Here is a 25,578-nt window from a genome sequence, read left to right on the forward strand (position 1 = left end):
AGAAATAATCAAATTTTAAAGACAAGGCAGAGAAGACCTGCGTAAGAGGGACTCAGTTCGTGGTGTTCCTCTCCCTTGTGTTATCTAATGGATGTAGCTATTCTTCTAAATTTTAGAAAAAAAAACTAGGGAAAGGTTTGTTTTTAAGCTGTCAAAGCTTGTGGGTTAAATTGTAACAATTGTTTTCTGTTTGGACCTGAAGGAGGTGGTTTGCAGTCTTTAAAGTAAGACTTTTGATTTGCTTTAGGTAGATGTAAGCATCTGTTGGGAATCTGTTTCTTACATGAAGAACCTTGATGAACTTTGGAAAGCTGACTTTCAGTCGGGTGAAAAATAATTCTTTAATTATGAAATAGAACTTCAAAAGTATTGCATGTGCACCCCAGCAACGTGGTTTAATGTAAGCAACTACATCCACCTATGGAAATAAGCTCACAAAATGTCCTTTGATTTGCTGTGCAGTTTTCTCAGCCTCTGGGATTTGCAATAATGGTTTCTCAGCTACCTGAGAAAGTAAAGAAATAATGTTAAGACTTAGACTTGTTCTGATTTATTGGAGCTGATGTTCTTAAGTGACTTAGCATTCTGTGCTGATCCAAGGCTTAATAGTGCAACAGAATGTCAGGAAGGGCATTAGGACACTGAGAGGTGATAAAGCATCTGTAGTTTGAGACAGAAGTGAGTAATGAAAAAGAAGTATTCACAGATAATTTATGTGTCCGTGTGTTCCGTGATTTAGGTCACTCAGTCGCTAATACGAGAAAAAAAGGAGTTTGGGTCTTTCAGTGGTAGAGCACAAATGAAAAAATATGTACTTCTATTTTTCAGGGGAGAATTGATACAAACAAAAAGGTACTGAGAAGTTCTAAAGAGGTAGGCAGCTTTTCTGAGCTGAAAGCTTGCTTTTATTGAAGTGTCTAATATATTATACAGCACTGTGCTCTATACTTCAGAAAACTTGATTTCAAGAAACTTGCATTGGTATTAGCTTTCGTCATAAGACCTAGGAGAGACAAGGGCAGAAATGTGTTTTAGCATTCACAGAAACAGGGCCCACAGTTACGTGATGAGGAGAAGTGGTAGGCAGGAGGTATAATCAATGATGGCAGGAAGCTACCGGTTGCAAGGTGGTAGTTTTTGGAGTTCTTGTTTTGTTGAAGTTTCATTAGTTCTTGTCAATATGTTGGTAGATTATACATTATCAAAGGCCAGTTGATATGTAGAAACATTTGCAGAAGTGCTGTCAGGCTGAGAAAAAGGCAGTTTCAGTGTTTGGAATGCAGCTGCTATCTGGGTCACTGGGGATCTGTAGCATGCTGTCTCTGTGAACTAGCTCAGTTGATGAAGCCTTTGAAGACAGAAGCAGAGATCTGAGAGGAAAGCTTATTCAAAATAAACTTAAGTTTTGGTGTGTCAAACTTAGAAAAATAGCAGAGGTTACTGTGTCCTCTTGAAGTTGCATATTTTTGTGTTCACGATATCCTTCTGTAATGAATGGGGATTTGAGGTACCATGTGACAGACCAGATGAGTCCTCTGTATTACTCGTGATACTGTGTTTAGTTCCTAATTCATAGATCTAGCAGTCTGGTGTGCTTTGGGAGCACCCAGATCCCGTGATGAAGTATTTCCATTGCACTGCAGGGCTTATTGTACTCTTGAATAATGCTTCTGTGTTCAGCAGGATAAAAGTACCAGATCTCGCTCCTCCTGCCTAGTTGTAGCTTGCCAGAGGTGTTCCAGCACACCTCTTGTGTGCTTCTAAACTGTCATCTTCCGTAGATGTCTACAAGAAGCTGTATTCAGCAGGCTGTAAAGCAGCCATTGCATTTCTTGCTTTGCTTTTCTGGCACTACTTTTTGTACAGAAAACACGAGGTTGGAAAGCAATTTTCATGCTAGCTCATGCTTGAGAGGAGGATGTTACTGTGCACAGCTTTACAATCAGCAATATGAACGTGGATTTGCTGAAACAGCCTGTGCTAGGGAACTTGAGGTTAGAAATCTCAAGACAATGAATTACTCTTTAGGAGTGCCCTCTGTCCCTAAAGCCAGATGTTTAGTAGGGGGGATTTCACTGAAGCTGTAACTCATCTTTTCAGTTGGAATAGGCACTCCAGATCCATCCAGTAGAAGAGCTGGGTCCTTGGGAAAGGCCAGTTCTTCCAAAGCGTGTCTGAGGCTGCAGCACAGACAGAGCATACGCTCGTACAGCCCCACCACAGCTCCCTCTCACATCAACAGAAGAGACAGTCTGTACAGAGGGTCACCCTGGGTGAGTGTATTGCCCTGTCCTTGTGCGAGGTACATACATGAGAAAGGGATGATGCTGAGACCTTCCATGTGAGAGAGCACACACATACTGTAGTGTGAGCGGGCTTTTGTGACTAGGAGGTAAACGTCAGCAGGCGTAGTCCGGTGTGTGTGGAGGATGCTCCAAAAGCATCTGCTTCTCAGGCAGAACGCAGGACTAACGTGTGGCACCAGCAGTTCTGTGAAGTAAAAAACTGTATTGAATGCTATGAATTTCACAAGCAGTTGTCAGCTGTCTGTAGATGATGTGAAGAAAATTTCCTTCTCCTGTCTCAGTTGGGCCAGCTGCCATAACATTCCGGATGATTCTGCTTGGCCTCTAACTGGAAGCATATTATGTATTCTTGTAATTAAAACACTGACAGGTCTGCAGTTTACAGTACATGCGTGGCATGACCCTGGTGATGCGTGTTGCGCTCTGGTGTGGCTCCAGGGAGCCATCCTGCATGACCTGCTTGGATTGACAGGGTGAGGGAGGGATGTTCTTACCTGTCGGTGCATGCATAAGCCCCCTGAGGCTTGCCAAGTGCAGGCTTGAATCCTCTCAGGTTCCCATGCTGTCCTGATTCTTTCCCCCTCAGTTTCTTACCCTGCTTTCTCCTCCCTGAGGTTGTGATTGTGCTTCATCACATGGGGTTGAAGAGAGTCTGCACTGACTGGAAGACAGAAGTCAGGTGTCAGGGCACAAGTGTTACCCTTTACAATGTGGAAATAAGACAGCTGAAGGAGATGGATTACAGGGTCAGATCCTCCTGCTGGACTCCCCGCATGACCCTTCTCACTTCAACGTTCTGCACTTACTGTTGATAGCGCCAGGGACCTAAGATAGTGCAGTCCTAAGGCAAGAGGTGGCCTCTCACTGAGATTACATGGCAATAAATTGTGGCTCTTGGTGGGTTAGAGAGCAAACGAAAATCTTGGCCTTCTGAATGTCCTTGTCCCATTTTGAACAATTTGATGGTTTTGTTCTTATCTGAACTACTGTCAGCTGTAGCAGGTTAACCTGTTAATGGTGGCCAAATAGCTGTGGTGGGGAGTGGTTTTTTTTGTGTTGAATGTGATGGAGTGGTTACAGGTATGAGCACGAGGCACACACTGAGCCATGTGCATTAGGAGGTGATGAAGCAGCAAAATACAGAGAATCTCTGAGCTGCTTTAACATGTCCCCAGCATACTCTGGTTGAAATGCATTATTGACATGACCACTGCACCCCAAAAGCACTCTACGATCTGTGGAGTGTCGTTCAATTAATGAGTGCTTTAGCCTATACAGCTGAGTGTTTGCTTGAGCGCTTTTACTAAACGCAGTGTGGTTATAGTCAGATAAATTGGAGCACTGACCCGTTATCATGCAGTTTATTTTGGAGGAAAGAGCTGAATTTAGAGGGTTTTTTTTGGTTTTAGATGGTCATTAATAGTTCACCTGCCTCTTCTGAAATGTGTTCTTCTGGTTGACACACTTTTAATTCTGTATTTTTAATCAGTTTTTTATTCATATTCAACAATTGAGCTTTCCTGCTGGAGTATGCATGTAGCTTTCAGGTTTCGTGTTGTAGGTTATTTTAGTTGCAGGTGCAAGCAACCCTTTCATTAGTCAAAGTGAATTTACTTTCAGAATCATCAGTGTTTCTGTTTTCGTTGACTGCAAGTGTTACCAAGTAAGGCTGTTCAAGATCAAGTATATCTTCTCATCCCATTTCCTTATTAAAGCGTAGAACTTGCATCAGGTTGTGAGCCCCAGATTGTCATAGGATGCTGTACTCCTACTAAATCAGCCAGCCAGATTTGCTAAGTGTATTATAATTAGCAGCTGGAATAAACCACAATCAAGCGAAGATGGTGTTTGTTCGTTGTGGTTTTTCTTTCAGTGTTTTCTGTGATTTGAAAGTCAGTATGAGGATCTGAAATCAAGGAGGTGTTCAGACTGGAGGGGATATCAGTAGCCCTCTAGTCCAACTTGCTTAAAGTGGGGTTGACACTGGATTCAGACCGAGGATCTCTTTCCTGTCAGGCCATGAAAGCCTCCAAGAATGGAGAACCTCTCTGGACAACCTATTCCAATGATTGTTTATCCTCAGAGAGAAGAAAAATTTCCTCAAGTCCTGTCAGATCCTTCCCTGCAATTTGTGACTGTTGCCTTTTGTTATCCTGCCATGCATCTCGACAGAGGACTTGGCTCGGTCTTCTTGGTCAACTCATGGGTTTTGGAAGGCTGTTGTTTAGGTCCTCCAAAGCCTTCCCTTTGCAAGGTTAAGCAGGGCTCATTTCTTTTGGTGGGTCCAAAACTGAATGCTGTTGCCTAGTCCAGTCCAGCGAGTGCTAAGTGAGAGGAATTAATTACTTCTCCTGATCTGTTTGCTGAGCTTCTGTTGATGCAGCGCGGTGTGCAGCGAGCCTTCGTGGCTTTCAGGGTGCACTCCTGGCATGTTCAGCCTATTGCTCACCAGGACTTCCCAGCGTTTTCAGCAGAGCTACAGCCCTGCCAGGTGATCTCTTGCAGGTGCTGCTGGAAGGGGTCAGATGTGTCATTTTGTATTTGTCCCTGTTGAATTTCCTGAGGTTCTTGTTGGCCCCTATCCCTGTCATGGTCCCTTGGAGCGTGTTGACCACATCGTCAGCTCGTTACCATCTACAGACTTTGAGGGTGCGTTTTGTCCCATCCTCAAATCTTGGACTTGTACGTGACTATGGGGTGTGCCAGCTGCTAATCTTTCTCTTCAAACTTCTGTATTTCATTTTGGGTAGACTCTTTCCCTCTAATACACATAAATTAGGAGAAAGTGGAATTATATCCTCTGCTGCAGTTTTGGGGCTGTTTTATAAATATGATGTGTACAGTTGGCTCAGTCTGTTGAAACAGATACTAGTGCATAGCATGGACTCTTGGTTATGAAATTTGGCAAGACTGAATTGATTATTAATTATTTATTATTAATGACTTTATATGGGCAAGGCTCCCAAATGAAACCGATTGGAACATTCTCATGTAAGTTATTTTCTATGAGGTAGCAAATCTGGTTGATAATTTGTCTGTGCTGATGTGAGCTAAACTAGAAAAAAAGGTCAATGATGTCAAGATGTTTGAAAATATAGGCTGTTTTGCTGGAATGAATAAGGAGGTGCTTGCCGCCTCCAACTATTATAGACTCTAATGGAATTATAAAAAGCTTTTTCAGGTCACTGTGGAAAATATTTTTCCTCTGTTCTGAAGCCTTTCATTAAGTGACTGAACAGGAGAAATGAGTAGTTCTATGCTGGGTGAATGCGGGACATCAGCAGAACATGTGTGTGGAACAATAAAAGCTGTTAATAACATGAATTATGCCTTGTGATAAATATCACAGGAGCTTGTTTCATTTTTTTGTGAGAGCAATGGAGAAAACTTGCTCTCATTGGGCTGAAGGAGAGATTTTCTTTGGATTATGGACCACTGATGTTGAGAAAATCTGGTAATTAAGTTGACTGGTGTAGAGACCCAGCAAAACATTTGTGAGATACCACGTAATTTTGGTGCAGTGTTGGGAAAAGAATCTGTCACAGCTGTTTGCCTCTTAATTAGTTGTCAGCTTCCTTTTCCTTTTCCCCCTTTTGTTGCTTTTTCCTAAGCACAGTATAGAAAACCTGTCTGTCTATAATTGTCTCCTGGGTTCTTCAGTGTTTCGTGGAAAGGATTGTCTCAAAAATACCTAAGTGGATTTGTTTCCCCACAGTCCAGTTGGCAGAATATCGAGGTGCTGAAGGAGTATTTTGGGGGAAAAGAACAAGAGTTTACTGTCCCATTTTTAGTCTTGATGCCAATAAAAATATTTCTGTCATCCTAGAAAGATTTTCGTGGTGCTAAGTTTTCCAGTTATTCCCTACAGGAATTTGGTCACTAGCTGTGAAGGGAGAACTTGTGTGTCTGTGGTGGTGGTGTTTGTGTTGGAGGCACAGCTGGTGGGCAGCATGTTCATCTGACAGCTGTCCTTTAGCTGGCTTCTAGAGTGTTTTATCCTGCACTGAGCTGTAGAGAGGCAATAATGATTCAAAGTGATAATGGCTGAATCGTTAATGTATTCAGTATTGCCACTTACCTCGGTGGCATCCATGTATGCAGAAGAGTTTCATTATTGTGGGAGCAGTCTTGATTCAGTTGTTTCGCTTTATCCTGGGATCTTATTTGACAGATCTCTCCCTTTTTTAAACTCTCTTTATGGCATCTGTGGAATTTTAGTTAATTAGCAGGAATCTGCAATCATTTTTCTAAAAATTAATGTATGTGGTGTTGTCATTTTTGATCATTCACTTTATGAAACTGAACTGTAATAAAAATTTATGTATGAAAGAGTAGCTTGTTGGGTGCTCTTGTTTTGTTGCTGCAATATGGATTTCCTAACTAAAGCATTTTAAAAATTCCTGTCGCACATGGACAGCACTACAGTTAGGAAATGCTGGCCTGCAAACTTTCAGTTGTGTTTTCCCCGTATGTGTCTTTACACACTGGCCTTCTTTCAAGGGGTTAGAGGATCTTTTCGTATAACTTAAAGACAAACATTGCTGGAACATTGCAAATATCTTTTTTTAAGTAGTAGTATGAGATTTTGCAGCTTTTGGCTGAGAAGTGTTTTCAACAAACAATAGTGATGGACATGTTATTGAATAATGTCACTGAATGCATCAGTAGTTTTCCTTGGTCATTAGTAACATGCACTGACGTTTGAATTTCTAGTTTGTAGGTTATACTATGCCACTGTGAGTTTATACAGGCATATCTGTCTTAAGGTTAAAATCTTCAGGGCGTTAAATGTCATGTTTGAAGAGGGTAATACTTTGTTTTGCTCTGGTTGGTTTCCCTACCCCTCCTCTAACAAATTAATGGGATGCTGGAAATTGCACAGATGTTTTTTTTGTTTTTTTTTCCCAGCTAATTCTGCTCACTATCCACCAATAAGAATTACATGAGAGAAATCCTGTACCTAACCCGTTAGGTTAAAAAAAGATGTTTCATGCTATGGGGTTACTGGAATATTCTTCCTCTGTGCGAGTATGTTAAATGTTAAAGGGTAGGTTTGACAAATCATTGGAAATTCTCTGTAAGAAATGGTCTCATTTTGTCAAGGAGATGATGCTGAATTATTCATTTTTTTAAGTTTACATAATGAAGGTTCAATTGTAAAGTTTGTGAGTGGGAAATGCATGTTGTTTGTTTATCACCTAATAAACACTTGCCCATTTTTCTTGAGGTTTATAATATAACTTGGGTATTTAAGATAGCATATTTAAATATAATATTATGCAGATTTTGATGTTTGCCTTCTGTACTTTTTTCCTAGTGTTCTATAACAAGATGTGAGTTGTTAATATTAATTTTTTCTTTCCTTCAACTCTGATGCAAGATAGAATAATATAGGCCGTTATTTAAAAAAAAATGAAAGAGCAGCATTACAGGTTTAGTATTTGCCAGTGAGTAAACTGAGATGAAAAAAATAATCTTATAATGCCTCTGAAATGCCTGGGCAAAGGTGTTCTATTTTGTCAGCCTCAGGAGCTCTACTACTAGTATTTATTTGCTCATTTAAATATCTTTCACTTGCAAATTTAACTTTATTTGATACATGGGTTTTATTTAAGATTTTTGGTCTTGTAATATTAATCATTCATCTCCCTTATGTAAGATTAGAGAAGATGATATTTAAAATAAATGAATGCTAAAGAAGTGAAGCTCTGCAGAGTGCAGCATTTCATGTTGTCTGCTGCCTATCTCCCTTGCCCTAGGAAGGTGAAATTCTCAGTTTCTGCCTTCCATAGTAACCAGAGTTCTGAGAACCAGGCTGGCTGATGCAACAAAATAGCAGGAAATAAAAACGCGAAGTTGCTATGGTAATTGTAATTGTCATAGCTTCACTAGCAGGTGTCAATTTTGAATTTTATTGAAATTCTTATTATTTATGCCAGTACACCAATACAGCAAGACATGTGAAGTATAATTCTGCAATGAAAATTCTGATTTATTGTCGTAGAATCATAGAATAGTTTGGGTTGGAAGGGACCTTTAAGGGTCATCTAGTCCAGTGCCCCCGCAATGAACAGGGACGATTGTATCCTGTGAGCTTTCATGTTCTGTCTTGGGTGGTGAAACATTCTGATTTTAATATGTAAGTTGAATGAAGAAGGCATCTAAAGGTGAAAAAACATCATGCAATTACTTACCCAATGAGTACCTTACAGCAGAATTCAATATGCACTTAAAAATATTCCAGTAGGTTTTTTAATGACGTGTATGCCACAGTGTTAAAGGAATACAGGAAAAGAAATCCCATTTAAATTTCGTATCTGCTTTCATGTCTAAACTTCATAGATCTTGCTTAGGTAGTGCATAAAAATATTTAAAGAGGAATGCTTGTTTTCTTTTTATCTCATGTATTTTACTAGGTACACTTGAAAGTGTTTGGGGGTTTGTTCCCACTGGATAGGTAAGTTGTTAGCAGCTTTATGGATTAGCCTGATTGCATTCTTGCATAGTTCTTACAAGCATGAGCGTTCCAGGAGGGTGTTTATTGATTATGCAGTAGTAATCACGAAGGATACAGCCTATAATGCTCTGTTTTATTTTATTGATTTTGCAGGACCTTAATTTCATCAATATTTGGTTCATGTCAACATTTGTGGAATGAATATCATACTTACTCAGTTACTTTATTCATCTGGTCTGAGATCTTGGTAGGAAGTGCAACCACTTACATTGGTATTACTCAGCTATTGGCTGTAGAAGAGGGTGTTTTGGTTATTTATTTATTTAAATAATTCATTAAATCAGTTCCCTTTTATATACTACGGATCTTAAAATCAAAAAAGCTGAAATGTTAATTTACTTCTGTACAGCTCTAATGCTGTCCAGATCATAAAATAATCCAAATCCAAAAAAATAAATACAAGCACTAAAAATTTGCATGTTTCAAGTGTGGTAATTTTTTTAAAATAGCAACTCAGCATAGTGCTGCAGTCTGTGTCTGTGCAAGTGTGCCATGGAAGTAAATAGCTGCAATGTGAGGTAATATCTATTTGAAAAATGCTAGGAGTTTCTAAACTCTTTCACTTCTCTGAATAATTAGCTCACCCTAAGCTCATACATCCTCTGTCAAAATGTGGTAGCTGAAGTTTGCCAGCATTGCAAGTTGGCCATAGTTAGTCCTGATTAAATTTAATCTTTCTCTTAAGTTGCTTCTGAATTTGGAGGAACAGATTCCAGAAGTTGTGCGGAAATCAGTTTATTGATTTAGACTGTTCACTACTTTGGAAATTATTTCAGTGCCGAAGTACTTGTGAGGCATAAATACAAATTAATATTTGAGTGTAAGATTTCCCTTAAGAATGTTTAGTAAATTTCTTTACCTCCCTCTTTAAAAACCAAACAAACCTCCCTTCCCTTGTTGCTGTTTGCTTAAGATTTGTGTTTGTGTATACACACACATACATGAAAAATATAAACCCCTGAAATATGTTCGTATAAATAATTATTCAGTTTAAGTGAGACAGAATTGTTCTAAGCAAATAAATTCAATGAACAGCTCTTTTTGTGGAAGCATCAGTAAAAATTCAGTGTTAATTCTTTGTAAAGAAATGGTGTGAAGTCTAGAAATATTTTTGCTGGGGGAAAAAACCCTTGAATGTGTGACTGAGAAAAACAGTCTATTTCTAAGGTAGTGTGATTTTCTTTAATTTACTTCTCTTTGCTACCAAAGTCCTTTTTAGAAGGGAAAAAGGCCTTGTTCTTATCTGTACGATATGTAACACTTTTCCCGGTATTTCAGCAGATGGTCAGCTTCTCCATGCTGTCTGATACAGTTTTATTATAACATGAAAGTGGATTTTGGATCTGTTTTGAATTAAATGAATAATTAGTCTTTGACCCTACTAATTTACTTAGAACCTTGAAGTTTGCTCTGGGTCATGTGCTAATTTGCCACAGACAATGCCCTGTAGTTTTTCAGTCTTCTAGATTTCAAGTCTCCCATTTCAAGTGCACATCCTGATGGGTTTGATTCAATGCAGTTGATTTTGTGTAATGCATTTATCACTCTCTTTTTAGTTTATGGAGCTTTCAAAAAACCTCATCGTTAGAAAAGTATTGATCTCTCTTCGTGTTCAGTGATCTCACAGGCTAAAATATTATGGGAAGTCGTCGTGGCAGAGATTACTCCGGGGGTGGGATGAAGGAGACTGAGCAGCACTCCGCCAAAAAAAGAGGACAGAATGAAAGGCATGGAGATACAGGAACTGGGAAGTATGGCTTTCGGGAAGCAACGAGTGAGCAGAAAGCGATGGAAGCAAGGATGAGATGTTTTTATTTGAGATTACAGTTGATTGTTGGGTTTACATCTTTCCTACATTGCTGTTTTGTTCAGTTCTTAGAAGCAAATGTATCCAGTTGTTTCAAGAGGTGCAGGCTGGTCCTCATTTGGAACTGAGGAGTCGGGGTAGTGTGTGAAATGTGTTCTGAAGTACTATTTTTGGTTTTTTCCAGTAAGGTGGGAGGAAGGGCTACCTGAAGACTGTAGTGTGTGCTGGAATTAGGCATGTATGGATGTGAATAAGCTTCTAGTAAACAATTGCCTTTTTTTTTTATTTTTCTTACTAAGGTACAGATACTGAAGGACACTGACACTGTGGTCTGCGTGTGCCTATCGCAGCATGTGCTACTGAAGTAAGGAAGTGGTTCTCTGTATCTGAAATAGTGCTTTATTTGAAGCAAATGTAAAAGAAAATGTTTGAAAAGGTCTCAGAGATAGAATATATTTTGAGAATATGTTAGACTGTTTTTTTTCCCAGCAAAAGCTCGCCAGAGTAGCCTGATGGGTGACATATTCTCCCCTTAGGTAACAGTGTGTTCACATTTTTTCTAATTTCTAATCTGTTACAGTTTCTCTTGAATATGAAGTATGTGCTTGCTGGAAACATCTAGATTTGGCTAGCTTGGGTTAAACTGTCTGCTGTAAAATGGCTCTGTATAAAAGACGCTGCTTGTCCCCCTCAGGATCTAGCCTTAGCTCCTTCGTAAGTAGGATTTTGTTGATGGCTTCTGTGGAAATTGGTTGACCAGAAATAGGGCAGTGGGAATACTGTGCTGTCGTACTTTTCCAGACCCCGTTTTGCTGCTTTGCCCTTGGTAATGTATTCTGTGCTGCTGCAGTAATTTTTGCCAGAGCTGTTCTGTTAAATATACATCTTAATGTTCAATTTTACATTAAAATATTTTAAGGGACTGCTAAGCTATAGAACTGTATTGTGTAGATTATGTGGTGGTATTGCCTCCACAGGATGGGTTGTTCATAAACAAATTGAGCAAATGCTGATTAGCTCTGGGCTTCAATTTAATATTTACTTTTTGACAATATCTTTGCATTGCCTAAAAGCAGTTCTCTGCATGTCTCTACAGTTGAACACTATTGAACAACACCCCTGACATATGGCAGTAAAATGTCAATATCTTCTTTTTCCAAAGTGCATTTCAAGGAGCAGTCAGTCCATACTTACTTTAAAATTACAGTAATCGTGCTGCTATTTTGCTTGAAGATCAACCTGCGCAAGGGGAAGTTTTAGCTCTAGCTATAACCTGGGTCTGTCGTTACGCGCCCATGTTCTTTACTGGTCATTTCATGGTTATATTTTGTTCCAGGCGGTTTGCTAGGTGGCTGAAAGTTTTAACTCCCAGAATGATTTTTGGAGAGGGTGGGTACAACTTCTAATCTTGTGCTAAGTGCAAGAATGGAACTGTGTCAGCTAGTTGTTGACTTTGAAGTGTTTTGTTTTCTCAGCCAGGTAGCACGATTATATGTGTTACCCTGCACGTGTGATGTTCTTATCTAAATCTAACGTTCTCTTCCAGAGAAATTGATTTTTACAGCTCTTTAGGTGTCTGCTGAATTTCCTTAGATGTTTTGTGAACTGTGTGAGGTTCTTGGCTTCTCAGTTCAGTTATAATGTGTTGAAAATAAAATGTGTAGATTGTACTTGTAACTGATTAATAAAGACGTAGTTGGAATTGCACAGACTGAAAACTTGCAGTGTGTTTCCTATTTTAGTAGTATTCCTGTGTCATTTTACGGAGGAAAAATAATTTTCTGCTTTTATTTTATGCTATTATTTTAAATCGGAGGAGCAGCGTATAAATAGCATATAAACATCTTTATAAAGGATCACATAATTTAGTTTTTAAATGAGAGATTCTGTTACCAGTTTTGAATATATGGAATTATTTGTGTAGAGTGAGAAATGTCTTTCTACATGTACATGCCCATCTGTATGTAGGGTCTATTGAACACCGATAGCTAGCAAATGAAGACTACGTTAGCATGCAGGGCCTAGTAATGAAATTTGCAAGTCATTTGATAGCAGTGAGAAACATAATTGAAAACTGGTCAGAGAGCTCATCCTAGTATCTGACAATAACTGTCAGAATATAGCCATAAAACAGTCACTAGAGTTTAAGGGTCATCTATTAAATCATTTTAATGCGCTATGCAAGGCAGAGATATCTGTACTGTGTCGATGCATTGTACCTTAATAAAGAACAAAAGGTGACCGCAGGCTGATGGTACGCTGTGATGAGGAGGGCTTACTTCAGCACTAAATCATTGCTGTGTCAGTTGGTTGCTGCCAGAACTCACCTTCGTGTACGTGGATTTTTAATGAGCTTTATTGGCTTTTTCTTTTTCTAGGTATGCTTCTGTAGTTTGTCACTGGCATTACTGTAGTTTTCAGGAAACTTTAAGAAGTAATGATTGGTTTTTGTGGGTAGGAGGATTGCTTTTATATGACCTTTTTTTACTAAAGCCAGATATGTGTTGACTGTGTAGATTATGTATTATATTGATTTATCCTCCCCTCCCCCAGTGGTGATACACTTGCAGTATTGCAATGGATAGTAAAATCTTACATTCGTAGAACATGTGATTTCTTCTTTACAGATCAGTGCACCTTTCACATCTCTAATTATATTAAGCCAAAAAATATGGTGTTTTATGAATATAGAAGATGGGAAACTGATTGTTCAGTCAGCTAAGACCAACCAAATTGCACAGCACACATTTTATCTGTCTGGTTAGCTGGGAGCGTGGTAATGCAGTCTAGGCAGGTTCCATAAAACACACGTAAGCGTGTGCCTGTTCTGGCATGGGTTTAAGCGTCTCTAGGCAAGGATGAGAAAAGCCTCCTCCTAAGGAAGGAACTAATGAATAATTTAATTGTTGTTACTGTTCCCTCCACTCGGTAAGTTAATTGCTTAATTGGGTAGTTGTCTGTGTGCTTGAGAAGAGTAACTGCCGCCTCCGAGGTGTGGACCCTCTCGTGCTGTAGGGCCTTGGGTAGCTGAATGTGTAGGAATGCTTCCAGGGCAGTGCCCTGCCTGTGTGTGTTCGCTGCTGTATCTCACAGTTCATGAGATGAGGGAAGCTTGGAATGTATTGGTGCCTGTAAGGTCTCTGGCCTTGACTATGTCCATTAAATCTCAGATGAATACAGTAACCACATGACAAACTTATCTTCAGGTAAAGAATTAAGAACATATTACATAGGGGTATTATAAAGAGAGATTTTTTTGCACTGTTATGTTTTGCTTGGGGTTCCAAGCAGTTCTTTGGCTTAATTCTGTGATACCCTTTCTGAGTTCGGACAGTGATGTGAAGCCAAATTCCAGGCATTAGAGATATTGTTGCTCAAAGAAATGAGGTGTCATTTTACTGGCTGTGATATTTCTGAAGTAGCTAAATGTGGTAAAGGCTTTGTTTCCCTTTGTCTAAATAACGGCTGCATTTGTATGGACATCTATCAGCAAACATTTAAATGTCGTAAAAGCTGGCATTTCCAGTGGGCTTGCCAAGAGGCAAACCTACCTTCTCTGAGGCAGCACAAATCAAATTAGTGAAGACTGAGTTCATTCTTCTAATCGTAGGAGTTCTGTCAAACGTATTTAATATTGAGATACAGCTGACCTACTTGCGTTTGGCAACTATTAATGACCAGAAAAAAGCACGTTTCATCTGTTGTTTAATTTATCAGCTTTGATTTTGTTAAACAGTTAGCCAACAGTTCATTTTTGTCTGAAATGTTTTTCAGTACATTTTACTGTGATTAAAAAATTCTACTGCAGTCTCCATCATGTAAGAGACGTAAGTGTCCTTAAGGACATCTGCATTAAGATCTTTATAAAAAGAAAAAGAAAAAAAAGATGGGATTTTCATTGCAAATTAGATGTTGTGAGTGTTAATATGACATTGTTAACTCAGTGTCATTAAGTATGTCTGATAAATTTGCACATTAAATGCATGCAAGGGACGTGAAGGAGCTGGTCAGGGGATATCAAGTTGGGGAAGATACCAATCATTTGTACGTGTTGGACCACCGCTGCACACGCAGCCTGAGCTCTTAGGACCTTATGATTGTTTTGCTTTTAACTAGGCTGTTACAGCTGGCCTGCTGTAGGATGCTCTGGTACGCTCCATTTTATACAAAACAGTAGTGGAATGTGGCAGGGAGGGGGGAAATTGATACTGTTGGATTCTGACTTTTTAGACTGGAATTGTTTACATATATTGTCATTTCACTAGCATTTAGATTTGGACGCATAATAGTGTGTGCTTGTGTCTTCTGCACTTTTACTGTTGAGGAAAGGAAAGATGATTTTTTAAAAAAAAAGTCTTTCCAAAACCATTGCACACAATCTTGAAGTGACTTATTGTCAGAGTGTGTTCTGATTGATACTAGAAAATCTAAATGATTTGCTCACATATTACTTGCAGGGAGGGAACAACTCTCAGCTGATTGGCATACTTTCCCTTGTCAGGAAGACTCTTGGGTTCACAGAAAAGATAAGGCCAAAAGCAACGAGAGCTAGGGATCGAGTCTCCTTTAATCTTTGTCTTAATATTAGTGAAGTGAGTATTTTTCATTTCAGTAGCTGCTGCTTACATAGGACAGTAATACGCAGGTAGTTACTCTTTCAGAGCTTGCGTTGTATAAGACTGTGTGTTTTCACGTGGGAGACGTTTGTCTCCGTAACCCCCCAGGATTTCAGTCTGCATTTACAACCGCGCTTCTCCATCTTCCCAACACCATCTCGGGCAGAGTATCAGTTTTGAAAAGTGCTGAGGCAATTTCTGAACCCATGGGAGAAAGAAGTAAAGTTGAGCATGGCTAAGAGCAGCCGATGGTATTTGTCAGTTCACTATGAGAAAGTAAAACAGTATAGCTTTCTATGTAGCAGTCTTAATTTTTTTTTCAGCCAAAAGCTTCTAAAAAAAGTGTATTTTAATATGGCTGTAAATGGAGGAGATGAAAGAAATATTTTTGCCCAAATAACCTTTGAATTTACTAACAGCTGGAGGAGGAATGTAGCTATTCCCTCACCCTTGTGTTTTCATTAGGCTTTATATTAGCAGGAAATGGAAAAATACACATTAAAAGTGTGAAATGATCGAAAGTGTCTTTCTGAGTACATTCTAGGTTTGTGGGGTTTTTTTACTTATTTCAGCTGTTCATACTAGGCTCTTTTTCTCCTGACTTGATTCCAGCTGTTAAAATAGTAGTTTCTAGCAGGAATTTCTGGTAGTGGCTCTGCTGGGATGAGCTTGAATTTTGTACTACTGAATTTCTTAACTTTTAAATACAATTTCATGAGAGAGTCCTGGCTTCAAAGTGATCGCAGGATCAAAATATTGTACATAGTCAGTTTTCCCTATTTACTGGCCTTTTGCATAGTCATTGGGCAACCGCCAATGACCTGTCTTCCAAGTTTTAGAAACCACTGGAATCACGTGAGTATATGTGTAACTGGATCAGTGTCTGGAAGATGTGTTTAGTAGCCATAATTTCCTTATATGACACACTTTTTTTTAATCATTAGTAGTTTAAAAATCTTCTAGCAACAGCAATTTAAAAGCAATTTTATTCTTGAAATATGATGGTTAAGGGAAAAAGAGAGATGACCTTCTAAGATTATTGTACGTTTTCTGTTTTCAGTCAACAATGTCTTAGTACTACTGGGATCTTTTATCTTTTTTTTTTTTTTTTGAAAGTATATATTAATTTGCACAAGGAGATGTAGATTTTTCTATTAAGACTGTAGAGAACCAAACTGGCCCAGCTGGTAAGCTTTTGCTGTGTATGCAATAAATAGTAATAAATTGGGACCAACGTAGCTTTTGATGTGTGCAGGTCATTTTTTTGCTTGAATATATGGTATGCTCCATGCATCCAGTAGATCTAAATGAACACTTATTTCAGAGAGGCCTCACTTGGATGTCTTCACTGTGCAGTGTGTTTTTTTTTTTTTTTTTTTTTTTGTTTCTCTTTTTTGATAGATTGCGCTCGGCTTCTCAAGGCCTTTTCGTTTAAATCAAAGTCAGTGGTAGTAATCTCTTGATGCAATGTCAGTCTCAATTACAGAGGAAATAACATAATGAAATTAAACTACAGTTTTCTGTAGAGAAATTTCAAACAAACTTAGCCTGACATTTGACCTAAATAAAAATGCATATTTATAATTAATGTATTTGAAAGTATTTGGGTATAAGGTACTGCAAAGGTGTTGAACAGGAGTATGTCTGTAACCAAAATACTGGAAAATCGATGTTTTTGAAACCTTTTTAACAGTGATCCATAGATACTATAATTTATGATAACTTAATTTCACACTAGAAACAACATGGAATTCTGCCTATTTTCATGTACTTGCTGTCTATGAAAAGATTCCCTAATAGTTTATTTACAATCAAAATGGGAGAGAACTTGAATGTAATTCAGAGCATCTTGAGACTGTTGTTCAAGCAGACTTACTATTTTCAGCATATTGCTCAGTCACTAATTATGATCCCTGCAAGACACTCGGCATCGTAAAGGAATGTCAGATCCTCTAATTAGCAATAGACAAACACTGTTTAGAAGTCGCAATACAGAAAGGTGAAAACTAGACCAGAAGTGTAAATCTGGTGGGAAAGGGTAGATTAAAACAGTCAAAGTGTCTGGATGTATTTGGTTACTTGATAGTAATTTTACACATGTAAAAATGCGTTACCCCACAGTCTGTAGACATTCGGCGCTCTGTTTTTAGAAACTCAGGGTGCATTTTTAAATGTGTGACCCAAGGCAAGGATAACAAGGCCGTCTGTATTATCAGTGTGGTATTGCAGGACACTTGCAAGACACATTGAAGGTCATGTTGTCACAGATGCGTTGTTCAAGCTTAAGCAGAAAGGGGAAGAATTACTTTGGGGTTTTTTGGTTTGTTTGTGGTTTGTTTTTTTCTTACTGGTTAGGTATTACATTTTGTGAGTTTGATCAACACTTTTTGGCATCTTTGTGCCCTGTCTCAAGGGTTTTTGCTTCCTTCACCTCTGGTGTGTAGTTGTGTGAATACCCCTCCCTTTGGCTTACCCTCTGTTGAGACTGAGATCCACCGTACAGTGGGTGAATAGCTAAGGCATAAACTGTGGGACTTCTTTACAAATTGGAGTTATGGTCCTTAGTTATGATGTATTATGACCTCCTGTTTCTTCTTTCTGTTAATAGGATCTGTTTTTACGCTAAAAGTTCAAGTAAATGACATCATCAGTCATCAGTACCTGCGACAAGCGGTTGTAGAAGTGTTTGTTAACTACACAAAGACAAATTCTACTCTTACTGGAAATGATGGAGCAGTATTGATAAAAGTTCCTTACAAATTAGACTTAAGCTTAACTATTGTATCATACAAGGATGGCTACATGTTAACACCTTTGCCTTGGAAGACTGGGAAGATGCCAAGTACGTAAGCCTCTTACAGTCCTATTATTAAACTGTATCTGCTGGTAATTAAAGTTCTCTCTTCTTCAGCAGTCTGGGTAGTTACTGTCAACTGAAGATGACTGAATGAAATCAGTCAGGGGAGGTGGTGCCTGTCAATGCAGATGTAAGGGTGAACGAATCTGTTAAGACTTGTCAAAACTCTTATTATTGTAAAACAGAAAATAGCCTTTTTTAACTCTAGGTAATAATGTGATACTGTGAGTGTATTCTGAAAATTTATTTACCTAGACTTAACTAAGGGCTGGTAATGTGTTTTGACAAAAACCATGTTGTCTTTAGTGATTCCTGAACTGTCAGTGCTTTGAGTCCTGTATAACAGGTATAACCCGTTGTTATGGCTTCCTTTCAGAAGGGTTTCCTCACAGGTTTTCTTGTTTAGCTATTGCATGCTGTTGAAGTTGAAGAACTTCAACAGCATGCAATAGCTAAACAAGCTATATATATATATATATATATATGTAATTTTTTTTTTTTTTTTGGTAAAGAGATGGACTCTTAAGAATTCTAGCCACTTGTTTATCTGTAGAAAGCATATGACAGTAGCAAACATAAAACAGAGGTCTTCCTGCCTGACCACTAAAACTCCTGCTCTGGACAAAAGGAGTAATTTATTTATCCAGTCTTCGTGTACTCTTTTTCAACTGCTCTGTTCACTGTTCCTTCAGAATTGGAGATCTTAGAAGGTTTTTTTTTTCAGCTGCACAGTATAACAGCTATTATCACTTTCCGCAGTATACTCGTCTGTGACGCTTTCATTGTTCCCACAAAGTCAAGCTAATATCTGGCTGTTTGAAGACACTGTCTTAATTACTGGAAAACTGTCTGGTAAGTTCAGTGTATACAGGCCATAATCTAAACACTTTGTGATAACCATCTGCACTCATAAAAAAAAAGTTAAGCATGTTCATATTCTCATCTAATACTTAGCTACTCAAAGCCAGATTTTCATTTAATTGTGTAGCTGTATGTGTGGTTGTGACATGTGCTAGACTAGAAATACACAAACCGTGGAGAAAATGGTGAAAACAGGTGATTGTGCTAAATGGATTTCTGAGCAGTAATAAAAACACTGTTTGTGTGTTTTACCGTTGGTAAGATAAAATATTACTCTTTCACAGATGCCAAATCTCAACCAAGCGTTCAGTTTCCAAAAGTTTTAATAAAGCTTCCAACAAATCACCATATTACAAATGTTACAGCCTATCTGACAGTGCCAGAACAATTTTTGAAAGTGGACAGCTTTCTCTATACAACAGGAGTTCTTCTAAATAAATCAGGTATGTAAATACGGTGTTTAAGAATTCTTAAAAGAAAAAAATTTTCGAGTTGTAGTGCATCTGAGTGCACAGTGTTTCAGAAAAACATATACTTGAATTGAAATATGAGAATATTGCATATCTTAGTACACTGAAATACTAATTCACTGTGCTCTTTTTTATGTATATGAGTGTGTATATCTACATAAGCCTATATCCATATAGAGGGTTTTATGCATATGAAGAAATATGTGTACATTTTTAAGTAGTTCTGCGCAGTGCTGAAGTACAATTGTGGGATTCAAATACACAGTAAGAGAGCATTTAAATTAATTCATTTGAATTTGTTCCGGATTTCATTAAGCTGTAGAATGGGTTTAGTAAACACCTTAAAAATACGGTTATTGCCAGAGCGTAAACTAGGTGGACCTTCAGAAACCAGTGAAAATGTAGCAGTCAGCTTCAGCTGTGGAGTTTTCCACGTTTTCACTAGAATGGTTGGCTCTAAGAGCTTTACACCTAGCATAAAGATTGTATGGAAGTTATAGTTTGGCTTACAGACAATTAGTCTGTGTAAGCCAGTTTGAAACCAAGTAGTCGTATGTATACAGAGCACAACTGTAATCATGTTTGCGCATCTGTTTCACTGGTGAAGCAGTAAGTGATTTCATGAGGCATTGTAACTCTGCTTATATGTAATTGGATCTCTTAGTATTTGTCATTCTATCAGATGTTTTTTATTTGCATAAATACAGTAATCTCTGGTACATTATACAGTGTGCAGCCATCTCTCTTTAGTTCTTTTCTTTCTATTCCCAGTGGACCTGAAGCCATGAGGCTCTTAAATACTTTGCAGTGCATGAGGAGGCTGCTGTGTGGCTTATTTGAACTTGTCATGCTCTCTTCTTTAATTTTCATTGAATTAAAGTCATCACATGTATTTTAATATCTTGACTTACATATTTTAAAACCTTTCTTATCTATATTTCACCCTATTAAATGTAAAACATAAGAGAATAAGCAGTGTTTCTCCCCTTTGAGTCTTCCTTTCAATCTGTCTGGCATGTGTTTTAAATTATTCATATACTCCTAAAGGAATAGGCTTTCTTTTAGGGCAGGTGGAAGCTAATTGATATCTGATGTGCCAGGAGTTCTCTCACAACCAGCTTCTAACAGCTTGCATAGGTTTAACCTTATTCTGGTACTTAGTAATTCTGTTTCAGCTTTCTTGTCGTATTATGGATTCTGTAGTGTTTGCAAATCAGTGTAAGGAAAACAAAGGAAATAAACTTTCAGGCTGCAGTGTAAAGCTTTGTATATGCGAAGTTTCCTTCGAGTGCTTTGACAAGCCTCATGATTAAGTTCAGTTAATTATAACTGCCAAACTAGAAATTTACAGAAGTTTACTAAGAGCGCTGTTCGCCTATGGAGAAACACAGCAGTCATACATGTGCATACGTCTTCAGTTTGATTCAATGTTATATATATTGTAATTATACAAAAATTCTTTCGTTTACTTATATGTCGCATAGGTTTGCTATTTTGGAATCAAATTACCTGAGGGGGGGAAAACCCTTCTTCCCCCATCCTCAGGCCAACTTTTGCCTGATCATGGGTTCAACAGTCAGTCAACATGTCAAAAGACTGTTTCTCTTTTACAGATTTGGTGTAGAAATGACTGGGTTTTGTTTTAACCACAAGATTTGAAAAGGCCAGAGGAGAAGAAATGTTGATTTTTATTTGACAAAGTTGGTGACAAGTAAATGTAGCTGGATGTGAATGAGAGCTTGCCTTTAGTTATAATGAGGGTATATTCTTAATTCTAAATATCTTTTTAAAGAGTACACAGTGAATGGAGAATTACAGACAGGATGTTTCTCACATTCAGGTTTCAAGAGCATGGAATTGACTCCTATTGCTGCAGTATGTGTAAATGTTCTTTTGGCTGGGAAAGAACTGAAAGTAAATGGTCCCATTCAGATTACACTTCCTATTCCCACAAGCACTGTAAAATCAGGAGATGCTATACCTGCGTGGACATTCGATATGAAAACTGGTAAGTGGGCTAAGTTATTTCTTGTTCTACCTGTTAGCACATGTGTATAGTTTTGGGCACATGACAATAGTGTCATGTAACAGTGATGGTGCTAATATATGGAGTGGTGGTAAATAGTCACAAATTTTATTAGGAATGCGGTGTTGTTTTTTGACTGACTAGCTTGAATTGTTCAAAGGAATTTCTCTGATTTCAGTAGTTGGAAAAGCTTTGGTAAAATTCATTAAAATAGCTATTGAACAAATTTTTGATGTGATGGATTTTTGTTTTCGTGGGAGGCTAAGGATGCAGGGAACATAAATTTTAGGTGATGTTCGATTTTAAGCCTGGGAATTTTGTGAATGTCTTCTTAAAACAAAACAAATCAGAATTGAAGATTTGGATGCGTTGTTTCCGAGAGTATGGCTCTAAAGATCCTTTGACAGTAAAACTAGAACAGTTATGACTGTAGTTAACAAAAGCAATTTAGAAAGTGAAATGGAGAGGAAATCGGAGCTATCAAAGGGAGCAGCATAGCTCTTACAGTATGCATGGGAAGAGGAGGCTGGGGATTAGACACTCTGAACCTTTTGTCATCCCTTCATGTCTAATTTTAGTCGTGAGTGAGTAATGAGCTACATACACTTCCTCCATTTAGATGTCCCATATTAGGTGTGTGTGCATTGGTGTACTGATTGTCTTACGTTGTACCTAATGTTTTCTATCACACTTCATCTTGAAATATGCAAGGGAGTCGAGAGATAAGAGTTTTACTCCTTATTAAGGCAAAAAGCTGTTATTCAACAATTGGAAGTACAGGAGAAGACACCAACTCTAAGAGTGTTGTTTACATGTTCAATAAAGAAATTGATCATTGTAATGAAGAACAACCAAAGAACATGAATTTGAATTAAGAATATGCCAACAAAAAAATGGCAAGGTTTTCTCTTGGGAAAAAGAGTGCATAGAAGAAGTTTTGGCATAGAAGATTAAGTCTGCCTATACACCTGGAAGACTTCAGATGGGGAACTGGTGTGAAGAGATAAGGTTCTTGGTCAAAGTAAGGGTTTTAATCTGCCATGGTAAAATAGCATGAGGGATTTTAATTTCTTGCTGCCACAGCTGCCATTGCCAGCTGCTGTGCTCATCTGTGCCTATGCTGTTTTAACTCACTGAACAGAAAACTAGGTCAACAATATTATCAAAATAAAAAGCTGACAGAACTAGAGCAGCTTGGCACTGGGTCAGGTTAGAGTGTAAACCAGTGTACGATAGGTATGTGGGTGTTGAGGGGCCCACTCAACATGCCTACATACATGTGCTGGCCTTGGGGGTAGAGCAAGAGCAGGAGCACGGCATGCTGACCCGACAAAAGAACTTCAGTGAAAATGGTTCATTTTTTTTCTTCTCAGATGGGGCGTACTCTGGTAGAGGTTCTATAAAGGAAAATTGTTTGTGATGGGTGTCCAATGAGGTGTAGTGGTCGCATGGAGCCTGCATTGCTGCTTGCTGAGGAGAGGACAAGGAGGACTGCAGGAAATGAGGGAGACTTTTTGGGCAGAACTTCAACTTCCACATTTTCTGCTTTCTCATCTCTTCTCTACAGTGAAAATATGCAACAGTATTCAGTGTTCTGGATGTTAATTCTTAAATACCTTTTATTTTTCCCTTTGATCTGGCATGTGCAAAATGACCTTTTTCTAAGGTAACTGAGTAATAGCAAGCTTTCGTTAGTCAAGGTTCTAGTGACGGAGGACAGCTGAACCCCTCAGCTCTCCAGCAAGCATTTGAGAGTGTCTGTAAGTAGCAGTAGGCCCACATCTGAGCTGAATGGAGATCTACTAATGCATTGAATAGTGAGGCTCTGGCATCCAAGATGTTGCATGTAGGAGGTCCCCAGCAAGAAGCTAACATGCACTTTTAAACTCTGAAGTCCTTGGGTAATATGTCATAATGGTAACCAGAGCTTCTGTGTCAGTACTGATAGTGGTATGGGAACAGGTCTGTGCTTCACATTGTGTAGACTGATCCTCTGCACCAGAAAAAGGATAAACTGCTTTCACATGTCTGCTTGTGCAGTGTTCCCTGGGGTTACTTAAAGTGTGATAGTACTGAGACTGTTCCTGGAAAATGAGCATTTGTAATTATATCCCAGCTGCTGTAAATGCAGCGTTCATTGATATATATTGAATGTGGCTTCCTTCTTACTAAATATTTTGTACTAAAAGTGCTGTGTGGATTTCAATAGAATGAAAAGAAAAAAGGAAAGAGAAAGCTTGCATTGCGACATTAAATTGAAAACAATAGCCTTCTGTTTGAATGGCAGTAAATCGTAGAGAATATGTGCTTACTCATAAATCACTTTTTAATGTTTTTCTTAATACCTAGTCTCTTTCTATGGAGTATATTGGGGGGAAGATAAAATTTACTGAGGAGGACAGAAAAGATTATACAGTGTCTTATAGCTTTGTGTAGTCAGGATAAAATTTCTGGAGACCTAGAGTTTTTTTTTGCATTCTGTATGTGATGTTTTATGTTGTTTTTTTTATCTGCCTGTAAGTAGCCCACCCTCTATACTTGTAAAACAATAGTTTTGCGGTATGGTGATGTTTTGCCCTAGAGCTGACAGGATAGAGAATCTGAGGATCTGTTGTTGTTGCCTCCATTTGAGAGTTAGGGTTGGGAGACTCTTCTGGCTGGTGTCGCCCCGGAGTCTGGCAAGAGGTCTTCCAGGTAACTGAGAAACCACCTCTTTGCGGGTCTTGAGGTGGCTGCTGCTGCTGTTCCCCTCTGCCAACCGTCACAAGTACCGGGGGATGGCTGCAAATTTTACTGCCGAATGATATTCTGTGCGTGTCTGTGCAGGAGTGCATATGTGGTGTGTGTCAGTTCTCATCTTTACCTCCTGTCTGGTAGATATTTCCTTTTTGCTTTGCTGAAAGAAGGGTCGTGGAGGAAAATAAAATTATAGGGCTTATAGGAGTTATACTTTTTGTGTGCCTTGGTGGTGGTTGTTTTAAAAAAGCTAGGGTTCTGTCTTCTCAGTATCTGCAGTTTCAAAATGCAAGGTTGTTTATATGAGGTTGTTTTCTGTCCTTAGAATTTCACAGATGGCACACAGTAAATGTGTTCAAGTACATGGAGTATAATTCTGTCTTTTCTACTGCATGCTTTATTACTTGTAGAAGCTGGCATACCATAATACCTGTCCTTTGCGTTGCCAAACAGATGGCGTGGGATCTGTGTCCTAACAGTAGATCTTCCTTGGGCTAACTGAACTGCTCCTGCCTTGGGGCAGGGAGGAGGAGAGGAACATTCAGGACAAATATTGTTTATCCTGTTGTAGTTTATTAGACGAAAAATGCTTTCCCACTAAGTGCTGTCAGCTAATGGTAAACATTTATTCATATACCTAAATTACCTGCTCCTTGATTTTTTTTTTTTAGTCTTGGCCTTCATACGTGCTTAAGCTCATATAATAGGATTTTTCAAATGATTTGTGTGCATATCTATGGAAGACATCTGTTAATAGAAAATTAATTCTATTAATTTAGGTAAGTAATGTTGATGCTTTGTTTGCAAGTAAATATCCACACAGGGATATTTGCAATAAAATTGTCAAAAGAGAAAGTTTGCACATTTAGCTAAAGCTGTGTAATAAATAGTGTATAGGTCAGAAGTTCATGTTTTTCTTGGGACATTGTGTATTTTTTGGTAATAGCTTAATTGCTAATGGTTTGAGGTGTAGAAGAATCCTGCATGGCATGTGCAATGTTTTGTTTTTTTTTTTTTTTTTCTTTTCAGGTGCTTGGGTGAGCCGTGGGCTAGGGATGGTAAAGGAAGCAGATGGTCAGTTAGTGTGGACATATACTGCTCAACACTTAGGCTACTGGATAGCAGCTCCACTGCCTGGAACAAGAGGTATTGCAACTGGCAAGGAAATTACTGCCTAGCCTAAGTGACAATGTATCTTAAGGCTGTCAGTTTGGTGGCTTGATTTAACAACAAAGGTAGAAACAACATGCAATTTCAAGTTGGGTAACTCGAGTTTGAATCCCGATAGTGTGCCTTTGCGCATATAACCATTTCCTAGAACTTCAAATGCTGTAGGGGGAAATGTCCAGATGGTGTAAGAGCTTACATGTTTATATAATTGC

General features: G+C 38.5%; 1 protein-coding gene across 1 annotated transcript in view; it reads left to right on the forward strand.

Annotated features, from left to right (window-relative positions):
* The window catches only part of FAM171B (family with sequence similarity 171 member B), a 37,199-nt gene that overhangs the window by 2,943 nt on the left and 8,678 nt on the right, over window positions 1-25,578 (forward strand). Inside the window, exons 2-6 of the mRNA XM_075430546.1 lie at window positions 17,855-18,088; window positions 18,863-18,955; window positions 19,249-19,407; window positions 21,275-21,442; window positions 25,226-25,342. Of these exons, the coding sequence (XP_075286661.1) occupies window positions 17,855-18,088; window positions 18,863-18,955; window positions 19,249-19,407; window positions 21,275-21,442; window positions 25,226-25,342 (771 nt within the window). The remainder of the gene's footprint in view (window positions 1-17,854; window positions 18,089-18,862; window positions 18,956-19,248; window positions 19,408-21,274; window positions 21,443-25,225; window positions 25,343-25,578) is intronic.

The sequence above is a fragment of the Opisthocomus hoazin genome, chromosome 9 (genome assembly GCF_030867145.1).
Source record: "Opisthocomus hoazin isolate bOpiHoa1 chromosome 9, bOpiHoa1.hap1, whole genome shotgun sequence".
Classification (NCBI taxonomy): domain Eukaryota; kingdom Metazoa; phylum Chordata; class Aves; order Opisthocomiformes; family Opisthocomidae; genus Opisthocomus; species Opisthocomus hoazin.